Source organism: Enhydra lutris, mitochondrion (assembly GCF_002288905.1).
Source record: "Enhydra lutris mitochondrion, complete genome".
Lineage (NCBI taxonomy): Eukaryota > Metazoa > Chordata > Mammalia > Carnivora > Mustelidae > Enhydra > Enhydra lutris.
This window is the reverse complement of record NC_009692.1, coordinates 1-16,431: the sequence shown is the minus strand read 5'-3', so window position 1 is coordinate 16,431 and position 16,431 is coordinate 1. Positions and strand designations below refer to the sequence as shown.

The window sequence follows — 16,431 nt, the reverse complement described above, 5'->3', positions numbered from 1 at the left end:
AAGTCCGGGGGTGATAGAGGTGGGAATTCACATCTATAGATAGCTTCATTTTGAATAGGAAGTTTTAATGGATTAGTAAGTGAGATTAACATGCGTGGCACCAGTATAAGTGGCTTCTCATATATGTTGCATATGCTTAGTTCTGTTTTTGGGGTTTGGCAGGGCGGTAGAAGTATCTGCATACTTTTGAAGTTACGGGGGGTAAGGGGGGTTTGATTAAATCAATCCCTATCTGTTGAATACGTGTGTGGGTGTACGTGTACGTACGTGGGTGTACGTGTACGTACGTGGGTGTACGTGTACGTACGTGGGTGTACGTGTACGTACGTGGGTGTACGTGTACGTACGTGGGTGTACGTGTACGTACGTGGGTGTACGTGTACGTACGTGGGTGTACGTGGGTATATGTAGGTATATGTCCTGTAACCATTGACTGAATAGCACCTTATGGCTATGTAATGCGGATAAATGATGAAGATCAAGTCCAGCTACAAGTTATCTGACTGCTACGAGGCCGCCACGGCCACAGCTGAGTGACACCAAGTTCTCCCCCCCCAAAAGTTAAAAATACCAAATGCATGACACCACAGTTATGTGTGATCATGGGCTGATTAGTCATTAGTCCATCGAGATGTCCCATTTGAGAGGTTAGTAGGATTGGATTGAGGATTGTCATGGCCCTGAAGTAAGAACCAGATGCCAGGTATAGTTTCACTATAGCTACCCCCACATGCGGATGGGCCCGGAGCGAGAAGAGGTACACGTCAAGCAAGGATTGATGGTTTCTCGAGGCATGGTGATCAAGCTCGTGATCTAGGTGAGATGCATACATGTAAAACCAACCATAATATGTACATGCTTATATGCATGGGGCAAACCATTAATGCACGATATACATAGGGGGGAGGTGCGCGGGTAATACTTACTGGGCAAGCACAGTAAGTATTATTAAATATATGAATTAGGACAATAGGGTGAGGAAATCAGGGAATAGTTTAGTTAGAATGTCAGTTTTGGGTACTGATGGTGGGGTTCTTGCCTCTTCCTTGAGTCTTAGGGAGATGGGATTCTCCATTTTTGGTTTACAAGACCAGAGTAATTAATATACTACAAAGACTCTTCATTTTAATAGGTTGTTTTCGATAATGCTGGTGATTGGTATTAGTACTAGGAGAATTATAAAGTAAAGAATTGAGGCCAATTGGCCGATGACGACGAATGGGTGCTCTACTGGTTGGCCTCCAATTCAGGTTAGGGTAAGGAGGTCAGCTACTAATAGTCAGAACAGGCATTGGCTGAGTGGGCGGAATATCATGCTTCGTTGTTTAGAGGTGTGTAGTAGGGGAATGATAGCTAGGATTAGGATGGATAGGATTAAGGCTAGTACTCCTCCTAGTTTGTTAGGGATGGACCGTAGGATTGCATATGCAAATAGGAAATATCATTCGGGTTTGATATGGGGTGGTGTACTGAGTGGGTTGGCGGGGATATAGTTGTCGGGGTCTCCTAGCAGGTCGGGGGAGAATAGCACTAGCGTTGTCAGCGCTAGGACTAGGGATAGGGCGCCTAGGATGTCCTTGATGGTATAGTAGGGGTGAAATGGGATTTTGTCAGAGTTGGATGGGATTCCGGATGGGTTGTTAGACCCTGTCTCGTGGAGGAATAGGAGGTGGATTATTGCCAGTGCTGAAATGATGAAGGGCAGGATAAAGTGGAAGGCGAAGAATCGTGTTAGGGTAGCTTTGTCTACTGAGAACCCACCCCAGATTCATTCTACAAGGTTAGTTCCGATGTATGGGATGGCTGATAGTAGGTTAGTAATTACGGTTGCGCCTCAAAAGGATATTTGTCCTCATGGTAAGACGTAACCTATGAATGCTGTTGCTATAACTGTGAATAGTAAGACAATACCAATGTTTCATGTTTCGGAAAATATGTAAGATCCATAGTATAATCCTCGTCCTACATGTAGGAATAGGCAAATAAAGAATATGGATGCTCCGTTTGCATGTATGTACCGGATAATTCAGCCGTAGTTGACGTCTCGGCAGATATGGGCGACTGATGAGAAGGCTGTGGTTGTGTCTGATGTATAATGTATAGCTAAAAATAAACCTGTAAGAATCTGAAGGATTAAGCAAATTCCGAGTAGGGATCCGAAGTTTCATCATGCTGAGATGTTTGATGGTGCGGGTAGGTCGATGAATGAGTTGTTGATGATCTTGGTTAGGGGATGGGTCTTACGAATGTTGGTCATTAATGTTCTTATAGTTGAAATACAACGGTGGTTTTTCATGCCACTAGTCATGGTTAGATTCCATGTAGGAATAATGATGACATATATTGTATTCATTCTAAGTGTTATTTTTGTAGTTAGTTTTGTAGGGTTTTCTTCAAAACCTTCTCCTATCTACGGCGGGCTGGTTTTAATTATTAGTGGGGCTGTTGGTTGTGGGATTGTGTTGAGTTTTGGAGGATCGTTTTTGGGTTTAATGGTATTTTTGATTTATTTAGGGGGTATGCTAGTTGTTTTTGGGTACACTACAGCCATGGCTACTGAGCAGTATCCTGAAGTTTGGGCCTCTAATAAGGCTGTTTTAGGAGCTTTTATCGTTGGCTTGTTGTCTGAGTTATTAACTGCTTGTTATGTTTTAAAGGGTGATGATATTGACATTGAAGTTGTATTGAAGTTTAATGGAGCGGGCGATTGGGTTATTTATGATACAGGTGATTCAGGATTTTTTAGTGAGGAAGCTATGGGAATTGCAGCTTTATATAGTTATGGGACTTGGTTGGTTGTTGTCACTGGCTGGTCACTTCTTATTGGGGTGTTGGTAATTATGGAGGTTACTCGTGGAAGTTAAGTACGAGTAGGCTTAGAGTCAGGGTTAGTATAAATGATAAGAAGTATAGTTTGATTAGGCCTTTTTGGTTAGTGACGGTGATTGAAGATTTTATTTGGAAGTGGGAGATGGATTTTGGTAAGATCTTTTCTAGTCAAATTATATCTAACAGTGTTGATGCTGATTTTTGGCTTATGAGTAGATTTATTTTGGGTATTAGGCGGTGAATAGTAGTTGGGAAGTAGCCTAGTATGTTTGAGAATTTGAATAGGTTCGAGGGATATTTAAATTTTAGGCTTTGTATTGTGAGGTTAAGTTCTAGTGCCAAAATGAAACCTAAGATGGTTATGGTGAGGGCTATTATTTTGAGATAATGAGGCATAGTTATCTGTGGGGTGGTGGTGGGTGTGATGTTGTAGGAGATTAGGAATCCTGCGAAGATACTCCCGAGTAGGAGACGTTTAATGGAGTTGATTAGGAGGGGATTATTCTCGTTGATTGCGACGACAGGGTTGAAGCGGGGTTGTCCTAGGAGTGCGAAAAATAGGATTCGAGTGCTATAGGCAGCTGTTATGGAGGTGGCAATGAGGGTAATTAGAAGGGCTCAGGCGTTGGTATATGACGTGTTAGCGGTTTCGATAATTAGGTCTTTAGAGTAAAATCCTGTTAGGAATGGTATTCCTGTGAGTGCTAGGCTTCCGACGATCAGGGAGGTGGTGGTAAATGGAAGGGCTTTGTATAGTCCTCCTATTTTTCGGATGTCTTGTTCATCGTTTAGGTTGTGAATGATTGATCCAGAGCACATGAATAATATGGCTTTGAAGAATGCATGTGTACAGATATGGAGAAACGCTAGGTAGGGCTGATTGATGCCGATGGTTACGATTATTAGTCCGAGTTGGCTTGAAGTGGAGAAAGCGATAATTTTTTTGATGTCGTTTTGTGTTAGGGCACAAATTGCTGTGAATAGGGTTGTGATTGCTCCTAGGCATAGTGTGATGGTTTGAATTGTTTTGTTATGTTCTATTAGGGGATGGAATCGGATTAGCAAAAATACTCCTGCTACAACCATAGTGCTTGAATGCAGTAGGGCTGATACAGGGGTTGGACCTTCTATGGCCGAGGGCAATCATGGGTGTAGGCCAAATTGTGCGGATTTTCCGGTAGCTGCCAATAATAGGCCTGTGAGAGGGAGGTTCAGATTTTTGTGGTCGGTTATGAGGATTTGTTGTAGATCTCAGGTGTTTAGGTTGGCTAGGAATCAGGCCATGGCTAAGATGAACCCTACATCTCCAATACGGTTGTATAAGATGGCCTGTAGTGCGGCTGTGTTGGCGTCTGTTCGCCCGTATCATCATCCGATAAGTAGAAATGATATAATACCTACTCCTTCCCATCCGATAAATAGTTGAAATATATTGTTGGCGGTGACTAGGATTATTATAGTGATTAGGAAAAGAAGTAAATATTTGAAGAATCGGTTGATGTAGGGGTCTGAGTGTATGTATCATATTGAGAATTCTATAATTGATCATGTGACGAATAGTGCTACCGGTATGAAGATTATTGAGAAGTAATCAAGTTTAAAGTTGAGGGAGAGTTTTACAGTTTGAATTGTAATTCAGTGTCAGTTTGAAATTATTGTGTCTTGCCCTAAGTAGAGAAATATTATTGTGGGGATCAGGCTTATTATAAAAGCATGTGAGATAGTGGTTTTTACGTATTGGGGATATAGTTTATTGGTATAAAGGGTAGTGTTGGTTATTATGATGGGGAGGGTTAGTATGAATAGTGTTACGAGGATGGAGGAAGTGAATAGGTTGATTACTTTTATTTGGAGTTGCACCAATTTTTTGGTTCCTAAGACCAATGGATAACTACTATCCTTTAAAAGTTGAAAAAGCCATGCTTTTATGCATGGGAGCATGAGTTAGCAGTTCTTGCGTGGTACTTTTTCGGTAAATAGAAAGGCTCGAGCTTTCATTATCAGATTCACAATCTAATGTTTTTGTTAAACTATATTTACAGTAGATGGGGCCTAAGATAATTTTAGGGTTGAGTGAGAGGAGTAGTAGGGGTAATAGGTGGAGGGCCATTAGAGAATTTTCCCGTGTGAATGATGGGTTAACATTTTTGATATGATGTGTGAGTTTCCCGCGTTGCGTGGTGATTAGTATGAACAGGGAGTATAGGGCAGTGATGGTGATGTTAATTCCTAGTAGGATGATGGTGATGTTGGACCATGAGAATGAGGCTATTACTACGAATAGTTCCCCTACTAAGTTGATAGTGGGTGGTAGGGCTAGGTTGGTTAGGCTAGCGAGTAATCATCATGCAGCTATTAATGGTAAGAGTATTTGTAAGCCTCGTGCGAGGATTATAGTGCGGCTGTGGATACGTTCATAGTTGGAATTGGCTAAGCAGAATAATAGGGATGATGTTAGACCGTGGGCGATTATTAGGGCTGTTGCTCCTGTGTAACTTCATGGTGATTGAATGAGTACTGCTATGATTACTAGGGCCATGTGGCTTACTGAGGAGTAGGCAATTAGGGATTTTAAGTCTGTTTGGCGCAAGCAGATAGAGCTTGTCATGATTATCCCTCATAGGGATAGTATCATGAAGGGATAGGCTATGTGGTTTGTTAGTGGGTTTAGTAGTATGGTAATTCGTATTATTCCATATCCTCCCAGTTTTAGGAGTACGGCGGCAAGGACTATGGATCCCGCAATAGGGGCTTCTACGTGGGCTTTCGGGAGTCATAGGTGAAGGCCGTATAGCGGTATTTTTACTATGAATGCCATTATGCATGCTAATCATAGTAGTGTGTTGGATCAGGTGTTTGGCAGGGGTTGAACTCAGAATTGGATTACCAGTAGGTGTAGGGTGCCTAGATTGTTCTGGGTTCATAATAGAGCGATCAGAAGGGGTAAAGAGCCTACTAGGGTGTAGAATAGGAAGTATAGGCCAGCGTTTAGGCGTTCTGTTTGGTTGCCTCATCGGGTGATAATAATTAGTGTTGGTATGAGTGTGGCTTCAAATAGGATGTAGAACATAATTAGTTCTGTGGAGGTGAATGTTATAATTAGGAGTAGTTGAAGTGTGATTAATATTGTGATATACAGTTTTTTACGAATGAGGGTTTCTTTCGATAGGTGGTGTTGGCTTGCTATAAGCATTAGAGGGAGAAGTCATGTTGTGAGTGTTAGTAGGGGTGCTGATAAGGAGTCTGCGAAAAAGAGTAATGAGAAGCTTAGATTATTGTCTGGGGACTGATTAAAATATGTTAGGCTAATTAGGCTGATTAGTATGCTATAAGCTGTTGTATTGATTCAGATTATGTTATATTTTGATAGTCACGCCAGGGGAATCAGTATTATGGTTGGGAGAATAATTTTTAACATTGTAGTAGATTTAAGTTTTGTACGTAATCCGTTCCATATGTGTTGGAGACTATGACTAGCAGTGATAGTCCTAGGGCTGCTTCACAGGCCGCGAATACAAGCAAGATGATAGGGGTTATACTGGCTAGTGTGAAGTGGTTTACCAGGATTGTGATTGTTATTATGACGAATAGGGATAGTATTATACCTTCTAGACAGAGTAGGGAGGATATGAGGTGAGATCGGTATATGAGTAGTCCTATGAAGGATAAGATAAAGGCTAGGAAGATATTAATATACACTATGGACATTTGATAATTGTAATATAATTTACAATCTAATGAGTCGAAATCATTTGTTTTTGTTAAACTAATTATCATTATTCATTCCATTCTAAGCCTTCTTCGGTCCACTCGTAGGCTAAGCTTACGGCTAGGATGGAAATTAATGTTAGTGCTGTAATGAGTGTCGTTTCTAGGTTGTTTGATTGTGAGGCTCATGGTAATGGGAGAAGTAATGCGATTTCTAAGTCAAACAGTAAGAATGTGATGGCTACTAGGAAGAATTTTATAGAGAAAGGCAGACGTGCTGATCCTAGTGGGTCAAAACCGCATTCATATGGACTTGCTTTTTCTATGTAGATATTTAGTTGGGGTAGTCAGAATGCGATTAGGATGAGTAGAGATGCTAGCGATATGTTAGTGAGTAGGGTCAGTATTATGTTTATTATTTCTCTCTGGACTATCACCAGAACTAGTTGATTGGAAGTCAACTGTACTTGTTAATACTAGGGAAATAAGATCCTCATCAATAGATAGATACATACAGGAATAGTCACACAACATCTACGAAATGTCAATATCAGGCAGCTGCTTCGAATCCAAAATGATGGCTAGATGTGAAGTGATAGTTTAATTGTCGCAGGAAGCATACAATAAGGAAGGTAGATCCGATGATGACATGGAGACCGTGGAATCCTGTGGCCATGAAAAATGTGGAGCCGTAAATCCCGTCAGAGATTGCAAATGGTGCTTCGTAGTATTCTGAGGCTTGCAACAGGGTAAAGTATAGGCCTAAGGAGATTGTAATGAATAGGGCCTGGAGTATGTGTTTGCGGTCTCCTTCCATTAGGCTGTGATGGGCTCAGGTAATGGAGACTCCGGAGGCTAGGAGGACTGAAGTATTAAGTAGTGGTACTTCTAGTGGGTTCAAGGGTGTGATGCCCGTAGGGGGTCAGCATCCTCCTAGTTCGGGGGTTGGTGCTAGGCTTGAATGGTAAAAAGCTCAAAAGAAGCCCGCAAAGAAGAAGACTTCTGATGTAATAAATAGGATTATTCCGTATCGTAGGCCTTTTTGGACGGTAGGAGTGTGGTGGCCTTGGAATGTCCCTTCTCGGACAATATCTCGTCACCATTGATACATAGTTAGTACGTTGGTTACTATACCTAGGGTTAGAAGGAATATCGAGTTAAAATGAAATCATATCACTAGTCCTGATGTTGTGAGGAGTGCTGAGAGAGCCCCTGTTAGGGGTCAAGGGCTTGGGTTAACTATATGGTACGAATGGGTTTGGTGGGTCATTAAGTATTATCATGTAAGTATAAGCTTACTAGCAGAGTGAAAACATAGGCTTGAATAAGGGCTACTGCAAATTCCAGGATGGTCAAGAGGATAAGGATGATGAAGGTTACTGCTGCTGTGATAGTGCTAATGTTTATTAGGGCTAGGGTAGCTCCCCCGATTAGGTGGATTAATAAGTGGCCTGCAGTGATGTTAGCTGTTAGCCGTACAGCTAGAGCCATTGGTTGGATGAACAGACTAATAGTTTCGATGATAATAAGTATGGGGATTAGGGGGATGGGTGTTCCTTGTGGTAAGAAATGGGCTAGGGAGGCTTTTGTTTTGTATCGGAAGCCAGTAATTACTGTGCCTGCTCATAAGGGGATAGCCATTCCTAAGTTTATGGATAATTGAGTAGTAGGGGTAAATGAGTGGGGTAGTAGGCCCAATAGGTTGGTGGAGCCAATAAATAAGATGAGGGATATTAATATTAATGCCCAGGTTTGTCCTTTTTGGTTGTGAATGGACAACATTTGTTTTGATGTTAGTTGTACTAGTCATTGTTGAATAGAGATGAGTCGGTTGTTGATTAGTCGACTAGGTGATGGGAATATAATACTTGGGAATATTACAATGGCGATAACAATAGGAAGTCCTATTACTACAGGGGTAATGAAAGAGGAAAATAGATTTTCGTTCATTTTTCTTCTCAAGGTGTGGTGGGTTTTGATGTGGTCGTTAATTTTGGCTCAGGGTTATCTGGAAAACAATGCTTGGATACTTTTAATTGGAATATAATGAATAGGGTGATAATTATCGATATAATCGTGATAAGCCAGGTTGAAGTGTCTAGTTGTGGCATATCATTGAGGAGAGGCTTACACTCTCAATCTTTAACTTAAAAGGTTAATGCTATTTAGCTTCTCAACGAATTTATAGCATTGAGGCAGATCATTTTTCAAAGTATGACAGAGGCACTAGCTCGAGAACAATTGGTATGAAGCTGTGATTAGAGCCGCAGATTTCAGAGCATTGGCCGTAGTATAATCCCGGTCGCATGGCCATTAGGGTAGTTTGGTTCAGGCGTCCAGGGATGGCATCAGTTTTTAGTCCTAGGGATGGCACGGCTCATGAGTGTAATACGTCTTCAGATGAAATTAGCATCCGGATTGTTATTTCTATTGGGAGAACTACTCGGTTGTCTACTTCTAGTAGTCGTAGTTCTCCGGGTTTTAATTCTTGAGTTGGAATTATGTAGGAGTCGAAGTTCAGGTCTTCGTAGTCAGTGTATTCATAGCTTCAATATCATTGATGTCCCATGGTTTTTACAGTTAGGGAAGGGTTGTTGATTTCGTCTATTATGTAAAGGATTCGTAGTGAGGGAAGGGCGATTAGGATTAGAATGATGGCGGGTAAGATGGTTCAGATTGTTTCGACTGCCTGGGCGTCCATGGTGCTGGTATGCGTGAGTTTAGTGGTCAATATCAGTGAAATAATGTAGAGAACGAGAGAGCTAATTAAGAATACGATTATTAGCGTGTGATCGTGGAAGTGTAGTAGTTCCTCTATGATAGGAGAGGTTGCATCTTGGAGGCCTATTTGGAAAGGGTACGCCATAGAGGTATAAAGGATTCTCACCTATAATTTGACTTTGACAAAGTCATGTAATTTTTTACTAATACCTCTTTATTAAGAAAGACATAATGGTTATGACATTGGCTTGAAACCAATTTTAGGGGGTTCGATTCCTTCCTTTCTTATTTCGATAGTACATAGGTTGGCTCCTCAAAGGTGTGATATGGTGGAGGACACCCGTGTAACCATTCAATGTTTGTTGAAGTGAGTTGTACTGTTAGTACTTCTCGTTTGGATGCGAAGGCTTCTCAGATTATGAAGATCATTAATATTACTGCTGTTAGTGAGATGAATGAGCCTATGGAAGATACTGTGTTTCATGTTGTGTAAGCATCTGGATAGTCGGAGTAACGTCGAGGCATACCTGATAGGCCTAGGAAGTGTTGAGGAAAGAATGTTATGTTTACTCCGACAAATATAATTGTGAAGTGGATTTTCGCTCAAGTATCATTCAGTATATAACCCGTGAATAGTGGGAATCAGTGGACAAATCCACCCATAATTGCAAATACTGCCCCCATTGAGAGAACGTAATGAAAGTGTGCTACTACATAGTATGTGTCGTGAAGAACAATATCCAGTGATGAGTTTGATAATACGATACCCGTTAGACCACCCACTGTAAATAGAAAAATAAACCCTAAAGCTCATAGCATAGCTGGGGATCATTTAATATTTCCTCCGTGTAGAGTAGCCAGTCAGCTAAATACTTTTACCCCTGTAGGGATAGCAATGATTATAGTGGCTGATGTAAAGTATGCTCGTGTATCGACATCCATACCTACAGTAAATATGTGGTGGGCTCACACAATAAAGCCTAGGAAGCCAATTGATATTATTGCCCATACCATTCCTATATAACCAAACGGTTCTTTCTTTCCTGAGTAGTATGTAACGACGTGTGAGATAATTCCGAATCCAGGCAGAATTAGAATGTATACTTCTGGGTGTCCGAAGAATCAGAATAAGTGTTGGTATAGAATAGGGTCTCCTCCTCCAGCTGGGTCAAAAAAGGTGGTATTCAGATTCCGGTCTGTAAGTAGTATAGTAATACCGGCTGCTAAGACTGGTAGAGATAGGAGTAAAAGCACGGCCGTAATTAGTACAGATCACACGAATAAGGGAGTTTGGTATTGTGATATTGCGGGGGGTTTTATGTTAATGATAGTGGTGATAAAATTGATAGCTCCTAGGATGGACGATACACCTGCCAGGTGTAGAGAAAAAATTGTCAGGTCTACCGATGCTCCTGCATGTGCTAGATTACCTGCTAAAGGGGGGTATACGGTTCATCCTGTTCCTGCACCCGCTTCTACCATAGATGAGGCTAGAAGAAGTAGAAAGGAGGGGGGTAGGAGTCAAAAGCTTATATTGTTTATTCGTGGAAATGCTATGTCAGGCGCACCAATTATTAGGGGTACTAGTCAGTTTCCAAACCCACCGATCATGATTGGTATTACTATAAAGAAAATTATCACGAATGCGTGGGCGGTGACGATAACATTATAAATCTGGTCATCCCCTAATAGAGCGCCAGGTTGACCTAATTCAGCACGGATTAATAGGCTGAGAGCGGTGCCTACCATTCCGGCTCATGCACCGAATAAAAGGTAAAGGGTGCCGATGTCTTTGTGATTTGTGGAGAATAATCATCGATTTATGAACATAGGTAAGATGGCTGATAAGAGCATTAGACTGTAAATCTAAGAATAGGGGTTTAAGTCCCCTTTTTGCCAAGCCCTGTGGTGAAATATCACATTGAATTGCAAATTCAAAGAAGCAGCTTCAACCCTGCCGGGGCTTCTCCCGCCTTTTTTTTCTTCGCGGCGGGAGAAGTAGATTGAAGCCAGTTGACTAGGGTATTTAGCTGTTAACTAAAGTTTCGTGGGATGATAGCCCACCAATCTAGGAAGGGCTTAGCTTAATTAAAGTAATTGATTTGCGTTCAATAGATGTGAGATAAACTCTTGCAGTCCTTAGGGTAAGTTCAGGAGTTAAGTGAGTAGCACTTACTTAGGGCTTTGAAGGCCCTTGGTCTTTTTAACCTAAACTTCTAGAATATTGCTAGTATTATTGGGGTTAGTGGGAGTAGTATAGTTGAGGATACAATTAGAGGAGACATTAGGGTGGTGTTTTTTATGTTTTCGAATTGTCATTTTATTTTTATGGCGTTTGTTGAAGGGAACATGGTTAGTGCTGTTGCATATGTTAGTCGTATGTAGAAATATAGGTTTAGTAGGGCTGTTATTGCCATGAATATTGCTGCAGTGACCATGTTATTTTTTGTAAGTTCGTAAGTGATTATTCATTTGGGGATAAATCCTGACAGAGGAGGCAGGCCTCCTAAGGAGAGTATAATTGCTAGGACTAGTGAAGTGATTAATGGGGTTTTGTTTCATATGTGGGATAATGATAGTGTAGTTGTGGATGAGCTGAGGATAAATAGTATGAATGTTCCTAGTGTTATTATAATGTAGATTGTAAGGTTTAGTAATATTAGGGTGGGGTTGTATGTTGTTACGGCGACTATTCATCCCATATGAGCGATTGATGAATAAGCTAGGATTTTTCGTAGTTGTGTTTGGTTAAGACCCCCTCATCCACCTACCAGCACGGATATGGCTGCTATAGTCATTAGTAGGTTTGGGTTTACAGAGGGTGAGATTTGGTATAGAACGGATAGAGGGGCAATTTTTTGTCAGGTAAGTAGGATTATTCCTGATGATAGTGAGATTCCTTGGGCTACTTCGGGTATTCAGAAGTGAAAGGGTGATAGTCCTAGTTTTATTGCTATGGCCACTGTTATTATGTTTGATGTGATTGGGTGTGGGGTGTTTAGTACTGTTCATTGGCCTGTCAGTAGTAGGTTGATAATGACTCCTAGTATGAGGAGTATGGATGCGGTGGCTTGGGCGAGGAAATATTTTGTTGATGCTTCTATGGTTCGTGGGTTGAAACTTTTTATTAGGACTGGGATAATGGCTAGTATATTCATTTCAAATCCGATCCAGATTATCAGTCAGTGAGAGCTTATTAGCACTGTGATAGTTCCTAAGATAACAGTTGATATGATGGTGGTGAGGACGAGGGGTTTAATTAGTACGGGAAGGGGATAAACCAACATTTTCGGGGTATGGGCCCGATAGCTTATTTAGCTGACCTTACTGTAGAATTTGGTGTAGGTTTGGTAGCACGAAGATTTTTGAGTTCTTAAGGTTAGGTTCGATTCCTATAATTCTAGAAATAAGAGGGTTTGAACCTCTATGATTTACTCTATCAAAGTAATTCTTTTATCAGACATATTTCTTATGTTTGGGGAGGAATGCTTGCTGTTATAATAGGTAGGGCCATGTGTCATATGCATAGAGCTAGTGTTAGAGGGAGGAAGTTTTTTCATAGTAGGTGTATAAGTTGGTCATAGCGGAATCGTGGGTAAGATGCTCGAATTCATAGGAAAGAGGCTGTTAGTAGGAGTGTTTTCACGGTGAAGTTGATGGTGTATAGTTCTGGTAGGTAGGGGGTGTGGAATGCGCCGAAAAATAGGATTGTTGTAAGAATATTTATTATGATGATGTTAGCGTATTCGGCTAGGAAAAACAGGGCGAATGGTCCGGCTGCGTATTCGACATTGAACCCTGAGACTAGTTCTGATTCTCCTTCGGTTAGGTCGAAGGGTGCGCGGTTAGTTTCTGCTAGAGTTGAGATAAATCATATTATGGCTAGGGGTCATGCGGGGAGGATTAGTCATAGGTGTTCTTGTGTGGTGATTAATGTGGATAGGGTGAATGAGCCATTTATTAGCAGTACTGAAAGAAGAATGATAGCTAGTGTGACCTCATAGGAGATTGTTTGGGCTACAGCTCGTAGGGCTCCGATTAGGGCGTATTTTGAGTTTGAGGCTCATCCGGATCATAGAATGGAATAGACGGCTAAGCTTGACATTGCCAGTATGAATAGGACTCCTAGGTTCATGTTAACGAGGGGGTAAGGTATAGGTAATGGGACTCACATGGTTAGGGCTAGTGCTAGGGCTAGGATTGGGGCTATTACGAACATAGTAATAGATGATGTTAAGGGTCGTAGGGGTTCTTTAGTAAAAAGTTTCACGGCGTCTGCAATTGGTTGTAGGAGGCCGTAGGGTCCTACAATATTTGGGCCCTTGCGGAGTTGTATGTATCCTAGGATTTTTCGTTCCACTAATGTCAGGAAAGCTACGGCGAGCAAGATTGGTACAATTAGTGAAATGATGTTGATTATGAGCATATTGTTAGGAAGAGGATTTGAACCTCTGAGAATAAAAGCTTAAGTTTTACGCAATTACTGGGCTCTGCCACCCTAACAAACCCCTATTTCTGGGGGGGGGGGGGAAAGGTGGACTGGCTAGATTGAGATTATATCATCTATTAGTCCTGGGGCATTACGGTATAATGGGCCCCACTTCTCTTGTCCTTTCGTACTGGGAGAAGTTGTTTTAATAGATAGAAACCGACCTGGATTACTCCGGTCTGAACTCAGATCACGTAGGACTTTAATCGTTGAACAAACGAACCCTCAATAGCTGTTGCACCATTAGGATGTCCTGATCCAACATCGAGGTCGTAAACCCTATTGTTGATATGGACTCTCAAATAGGATTGCGCTGTTATCCCTAGGGTAACTTGTTCCGTTGATCAAGTTATTGGATCAATAAGTGATGTAACTCTTCGACTGGTTTGTCTGTGATTAAATCACTCGGAGGTTCTTTTATTCTCCGAGGTCACCCCAACCTAAATTGCTAGCCCATTAATAAGGTTATGTTAGGTCCAATTGGTGATTCGGTGGGTTATTATGGGTTAGTTAATTAAAGCTCCATAGGGTCTTCTCGTCTTATTAGTTTATTCCCGCCTCTTCACGGGAAGGTCAATTTCACTGATTGGAAGTAAGAGACAGTTAAACCCTCGTGTGGCCGTTCATACAAGTCCTTAATTAGAGAACAAATGATTATGCTACCTTTGCACGGTCAGGATACCGCGGCCGTTGAACTAGTGTCACTGGGCAGGCAGTGCCTCCAATACTAGATATGCTGGAGGTGATGTTTTTGGTAAACAGGCGGGGTTTACGTTTGCCGAGTTCCTTTTACTTCTTTTAATCTTTCCTTATTGCACGCCTGTGTTGGATTAACAATTAATTAGATAGGTGTTTTATTAGTGGTCTATTTCTATCACGTTGTTAACTATCAGTGAGCATTCGTTGACTGTTATAAGCCTGTGCAAGGAGAAGTATTTCTTGTTACTCATACTAGCATTATTGCTTCTATTATTAAATAGATTAGCCCAGTATTGTATTAGGAGTTGCTAGGGATTTTTGGGATTAAGAGGTTTGTATTGTTGAGCTTGAACGCTTTCTTAATTGGTGGCTGCTCTTAGGCCTACTATGGTTTTGTTTAGTTTTACTCTCTAAGTAAGGTTGTATCCTCGTTCTAAAAAGCTGTACCTTTTTAGATTATATTTTAAACTTACGTTACAATTTTAGGGTTGATAAGTAGGTTTAAAGTCGAACTGAGATTCTGTTCTGGGCAACCAGCTATCACCAGGCTCGTTAGGCTTTTCACCTCTACCTATGGATCTTCTCACTATTTTGCGACATAGACGAGTTTACCCCCGTGGGTTGTTCATAGGTAGCTCGTCTGGTTTCGGGAGGGTTAGCTTAAGGTCTCTTTGCTAAACTGTTCTAGCTAATTCATTATGCAAAAGGTATAAGGGGTAATCTTTGCTGTTTATTACTTTAAATTTTTCTTTCATCGTTCCCTTGCGGTACTTTCTCTATAGCTCCAAATAGAATTTCTATCTCCTATACTGTAATGGTATAATTAAATGTTTTAATTGTGGTTGTTGTGATAGTTAAGTTGGTGGTTGGTTGGGCTAGCTTTAGTTCAAAGTGGTCATTGATGTGTGAAATCTTCTGGGTGTAAGCCAGATGCTTTAGTTAAGCTACACTTTGATTTATCCAAGCACACTTTCCAGTATGCTTACCTTGTTACGACTTGTCTCCTCTTGCTTTAGTTCAGTTTATAAATTATGTAGTATTTGGGTATATTGCTCAAGGAGGGTGACGGGCGGTGTGTGCGTGCTTCATGGCCCTATTCAATTAAGCTCTCTATTCTTAATTTACTACTAAATCCACCTTTAGTCTCTAGATTTCATAAAGACTTTCGTGAGTGTGTTCTTGATTAGAAAATGTAGCCCATTTCTTCCCACTTCATAGGTTACACCTTGACCTAACTTTTTTATGTATTATTATCGTGCTTACTTTCCTTCCTTTTTTGAGGGTTTGCTGAAGATGGCGGTATATAGACTGATTTAGCTAGAAGTGGTGAGGTGTATCGGGGTTTATCGATTATAGAACAGGCTCCTCTAGAGGGGTGTAAAGCACCGCCAAGTCCTTTGAGTTTTAAGCTATTGCTAGTAGTTCTCTGGCAGATAATTTTGTTGTGTTAATTATCCATGTTTAGGGCTGAGCATAGTGGGGTATCTAATCCCAGTTTGGGCCTCAGCTGTCGTGTAGTCGGAAATAGTAAGGTCACTTTCGTGGTATATTTTATATTAACAGTAGCTTTTTACGGCCTAGTTAAATTTTAACTTTAGTATTTTGTAATCCTTGACACGTTTTACGCCGTGGGCCTATTAATCTGGGTTAATCGTATGACCGCGGTGGCTGGCACGAAATTTACCAACTCTCAATGTTAACATGACTTAGTCGAACTTTCGTTCATGGCTTAATTTTTATCACTGCTGTATCCCGTGGGGGTGTGGTTGAGCAAGGCGTTATGAGCTACTTGTAAGTGCGCTTGATACCAGCTCCTTTTAATCGCATAAGGGTTTAGAGGGCATTTTCACCGGGATGTGGAGACTTGCATGTGTAATTCTGTTAATAATTAATAGGAAGGCTAGGACCAAACCTTTATGTCTATGGAGTCTTATGACTCTTCTAGGCATTTTCAGTGCCTTGCTTTATTTATAAGCTACATTAAC

At 41.1% G+C, this 16,431-nt stretch overlaps 13 protein-coding genes and 24 non-coding genes across 37 annotated transcripts, besides 2 other annotated features; 9 read left to right on the top strand and 28 right to left on the bottom strand. All coding sequences in view use genetic code 2, as the record gives it.

Moving 5' to 3' along the window:
* Positions 1–984: a D loop.
* On the top strand, positions 985–1,049 carry KEG63_t22. The gene has a single exon. It is a non-coding gene; the product is annotated as a tRNA-Pro (tRNA).
* KEG63_t21 lies at positions 1,050–1,117 on the bottom strand. Its single transcript has one exon. It is a non-coding gene; the product is annotated as a tRNA-Thr (tRNA).
* On the bottom strand, positions 1,118–2,257 carry CYTB (cytochrome b). The gene has a single exon. It carries the CDS (start codon positions 2,255–2,257, stop codon positions 1,118–1,120), a length of 1,140 nt encoding a protein of 379 aa, YP_001382358.1.
* A 4-nt stretch (positions 2,258–2,261) lies between these two features.
* KEG63_t20 lies at positions 2,262–2,330 on the top strand. The gene has a single exon. It is a non-coding gene; the product is annotated as a tRNA-Glu (tRNA).
* Positions 2,331–2,864, top strand: ND6 (NADH dehydrogenase subunit 6). The gene has a single exon. The coding sequence runs from the start codon at positions 2,331–2,333 to the stop codon at positions 2,862–2,864; it is 534 nt and encodes a 177-aa protein (YP_001382357.1).
* On the bottom strand, positions 2,848–4,677 carry ND5 (NADH dehydrogenase subunit 5). Its single transcript has one exon. It carries the CDS (start codon positions 4,675–4,677, stop codon positions 2,848–2,850), a length of 1,830 nt encoding a protein of 609 aa, YP_001382356.1.
* On the bottom strand, positions 4,669–4,738 carry KEG63_t19. Its single transcript has one exon. It is a non-coding gene; the product is annotated as a tRNA-Leu (tRNA).
* Positions 4,739–4,800, bottom strand: KEG63_t18. The gene has a single exon. It is a non-coding gene; the product is annotated as a tRNA-Ser (tRNA).
* On the bottom strand, positions 4,801–4,869 carry KEG63_t17. The gene has a single exon. It is a non-coding gene; the product is annotated as a tRNA-His (tRNA).
* Positions 4,870–6,247, bottom strand: ND4 (NADH dehydrogenase subunit 4). The gene has a single exon. A coding segment is annotated over exon 1 (1,378 nt).
* On the bottom strand, positions 6,241–6,537 carry ND4L (NADH dehydrogenase subunit 4L). The gene has a single exon. The coding sequence runs from the start codon at positions 6,535–6,537 to the stop codon at positions 6,241–6,243; it is 297 nt and encodes a 98-aa protein (YP_001382354.1).
* KEG63_t16 lies at positions 6,538–6,605 on the bottom strand. Its single transcript has one exon. It is a non-coding gene; the product is annotated as a tRNA-Arg (tRNA).
* Positions 6,606–6,953, bottom strand: ND3 (NADH dehydrogenase subunit 3). Its single transcript has one exon. The coding sequence runs from the start codon at positions 6,951–6,953 to the stop codon at positions 6,606–6,608; it is 348 nt and encodes a 115-aa protein (YP_001382353.1).
* On the bottom strand, positions 6,954–7,023 carry KEG63_t15. Its single transcript has one exon. It is a non-coding gene; the product is annotated as a tRNA-Gly (tRNA).
* Positions 7,024–7,807, bottom strand: COX3 (cytochrome c oxidase subunit III). Its single transcript has one exon. A coding segment is annotated over exon 1 (784 nt).
* ATP6 (ATP synthase F0 subunit 6) lies at positions 7,807–8,487 on the bottom strand. Its single transcript has one exon. The coding sequence runs from the start codon at positions 8,485–8,487 to the stop codon at positions 7,807–7,809; it is 681 nt and encodes a 226-aa protein (YP_001382351.1).
* Positions 8,448–8,648, bottom strand: ATP8 (ATP synthase F0 subunit 8). The gene has a single exon. The coding sequence runs from the start codon at positions 8,646–8,648 to the stop codon at positions 8,448–8,450; it is 201 nt and encodes a 66-aa protein (YP_001382350.1).
* Position 8,649: 1 nt separating this feature from the next.
* On the bottom strand, positions 8,650–8,716 carry KEG63_t14. Its single transcript has one exon. It is a non-coding gene; the product is annotated as a tRNA-Lys (tRNA).
* A 3-nt stretch (positions 8,717–8,719) lies between these two features.
* Positions 8,720–9,403, bottom strand: COX2 (cytochrome c oxidase subunit II). The gene has a single exon. It carries the CDS (start codon positions 9,401–9,403, stop codon positions 8,720–8,722), a length of 684 nt encoding a protein of 227 aa, YP_001382349.1.
* KEG63_t13 lies at positions 9,404–9,471 on the bottom strand. The gene has a single exon. It is a non-coding gene; the product is annotated as a tRNA-Asp (tRNA).
* A 4-nt stretch (positions 9,472–9,475) lies between these two features.
* Positions 9,476–9,547, top strand: KEG63_t12. The gene has a single exon. It is a non-coding gene; the product is annotated as a tRNA-Ser (tRNA).
* Positions 9,544–11,088, bottom strand: COX1 (cytochrome c oxidase subunit I). The gene has a single exon. It carries the CDS (start codon positions 11,086–11,088, stop codon positions 9,544–9,546), a length of 1,545 nt encoding a protein of 514 aa, YP_001382348.1.
* Position 11,089: 1 nt separating this feature from the next.
* On the top strand, positions 11,090–11,158 carry KEG63_t11. Its single transcript has one exon. It is a non-coding gene; the product is annotated as a tRNA-Tyr (tRNA).
* On the top strand, positions 11,158–11,224 carry KEG63_t10. Its single transcript has one exon. It is a non-coding gene; the product is annotated as a tRNA-Cys (tRNA).
* Positions 11,222–11,257: an origin of replication.
* On the top strand, positions 11,258–11,330 carry KEG63_t09. The gene has a single exon. It is a non-coding gene; the product is annotated as a tRNA-Asn (tRNA).
* A 1-nt stretch (position 11,331) lies between these two features.
* KEG63_t08 lies at positions 11,332–11,400 on the top strand. The gene has a single exon. It is a non-coding gene; the product is annotated as a tRNA-Ala (tRNA).
* Positions 11,401–11,409: 9 nt separating this feature from the next.
* Positions 11,410–11,476, bottom strand: KEG63_t07. Its single transcript has one exon. It is a non-coding gene; the product is annotated as a tRNA-Trp (tRNA).
* Positions 11,477–12,518, bottom strand: ND2 (NADH dehydrogenase subunit 2). The gene has a single exon. A coding segment is annotated over exon 1 (1,042 nt).
* On the bottom strand, positions 12,519–12,587 carry KEG63_t06. The gene has a single exon. It is a non-coding gene; the product is annotated as a tRNA-Met (tRNA).
* Position 12,588: 1 nt separating this feature from the next.
* Positions 12,589–12,662, top strand: KEG63_t05. The gene has a single exon. It is a non-coding gene; the product is annotated as a tRNA-Gln (tRNA).
* Positions 12,660–12,729, bottom strand: KEG63_t04. The gene has a single exon. It is a non-coding gene; the product is annotated as a tRNA-Ile (tRNA).
* Positions 12,730–13,684, bottom strand: ND1 (NADH dehydrogenase subunit 1). The gene has a single exon. A coding segment is annotated over exon 1 (955 nt).
* A 2-nt stretch (positions 13,685–13,686) lies between these two features.
* Positions 13,687–13,761, bottom strand: KEG63_t03. Its single transcript has one exon. It is a non-coding gene; the product is annotated as a tRNA-Leu (tRNA).
* A 1-nt stretch (position 13,762) lies between these two features.
* On the bottom strand, positions 13,763–15,333 carry KEG63_r01. The gene has a single exon. It is a non-coding gene; the product is annotated as a l-rRNA (ribosomal RNA).
* Positions 15,333–15,400, bottom strand: KEG63_t02. Its single transcript has one exon. It is a non-coding gene; the product is annotated as a tRNA-Val (tRNA).
* On the bottom strand, positions 15,401–16,363 carry KEG63_r02. Its single transcript has one exon. It is a non-coding gene; the product is annotated as a s-rRNA (ribosomal RNA).
* Positions 16,364–16,431, bottom strand: KEG63_t01. The gene has a single exon. It is a non-coding gene; the product is annotated as a tRNA-Phe (tRNA).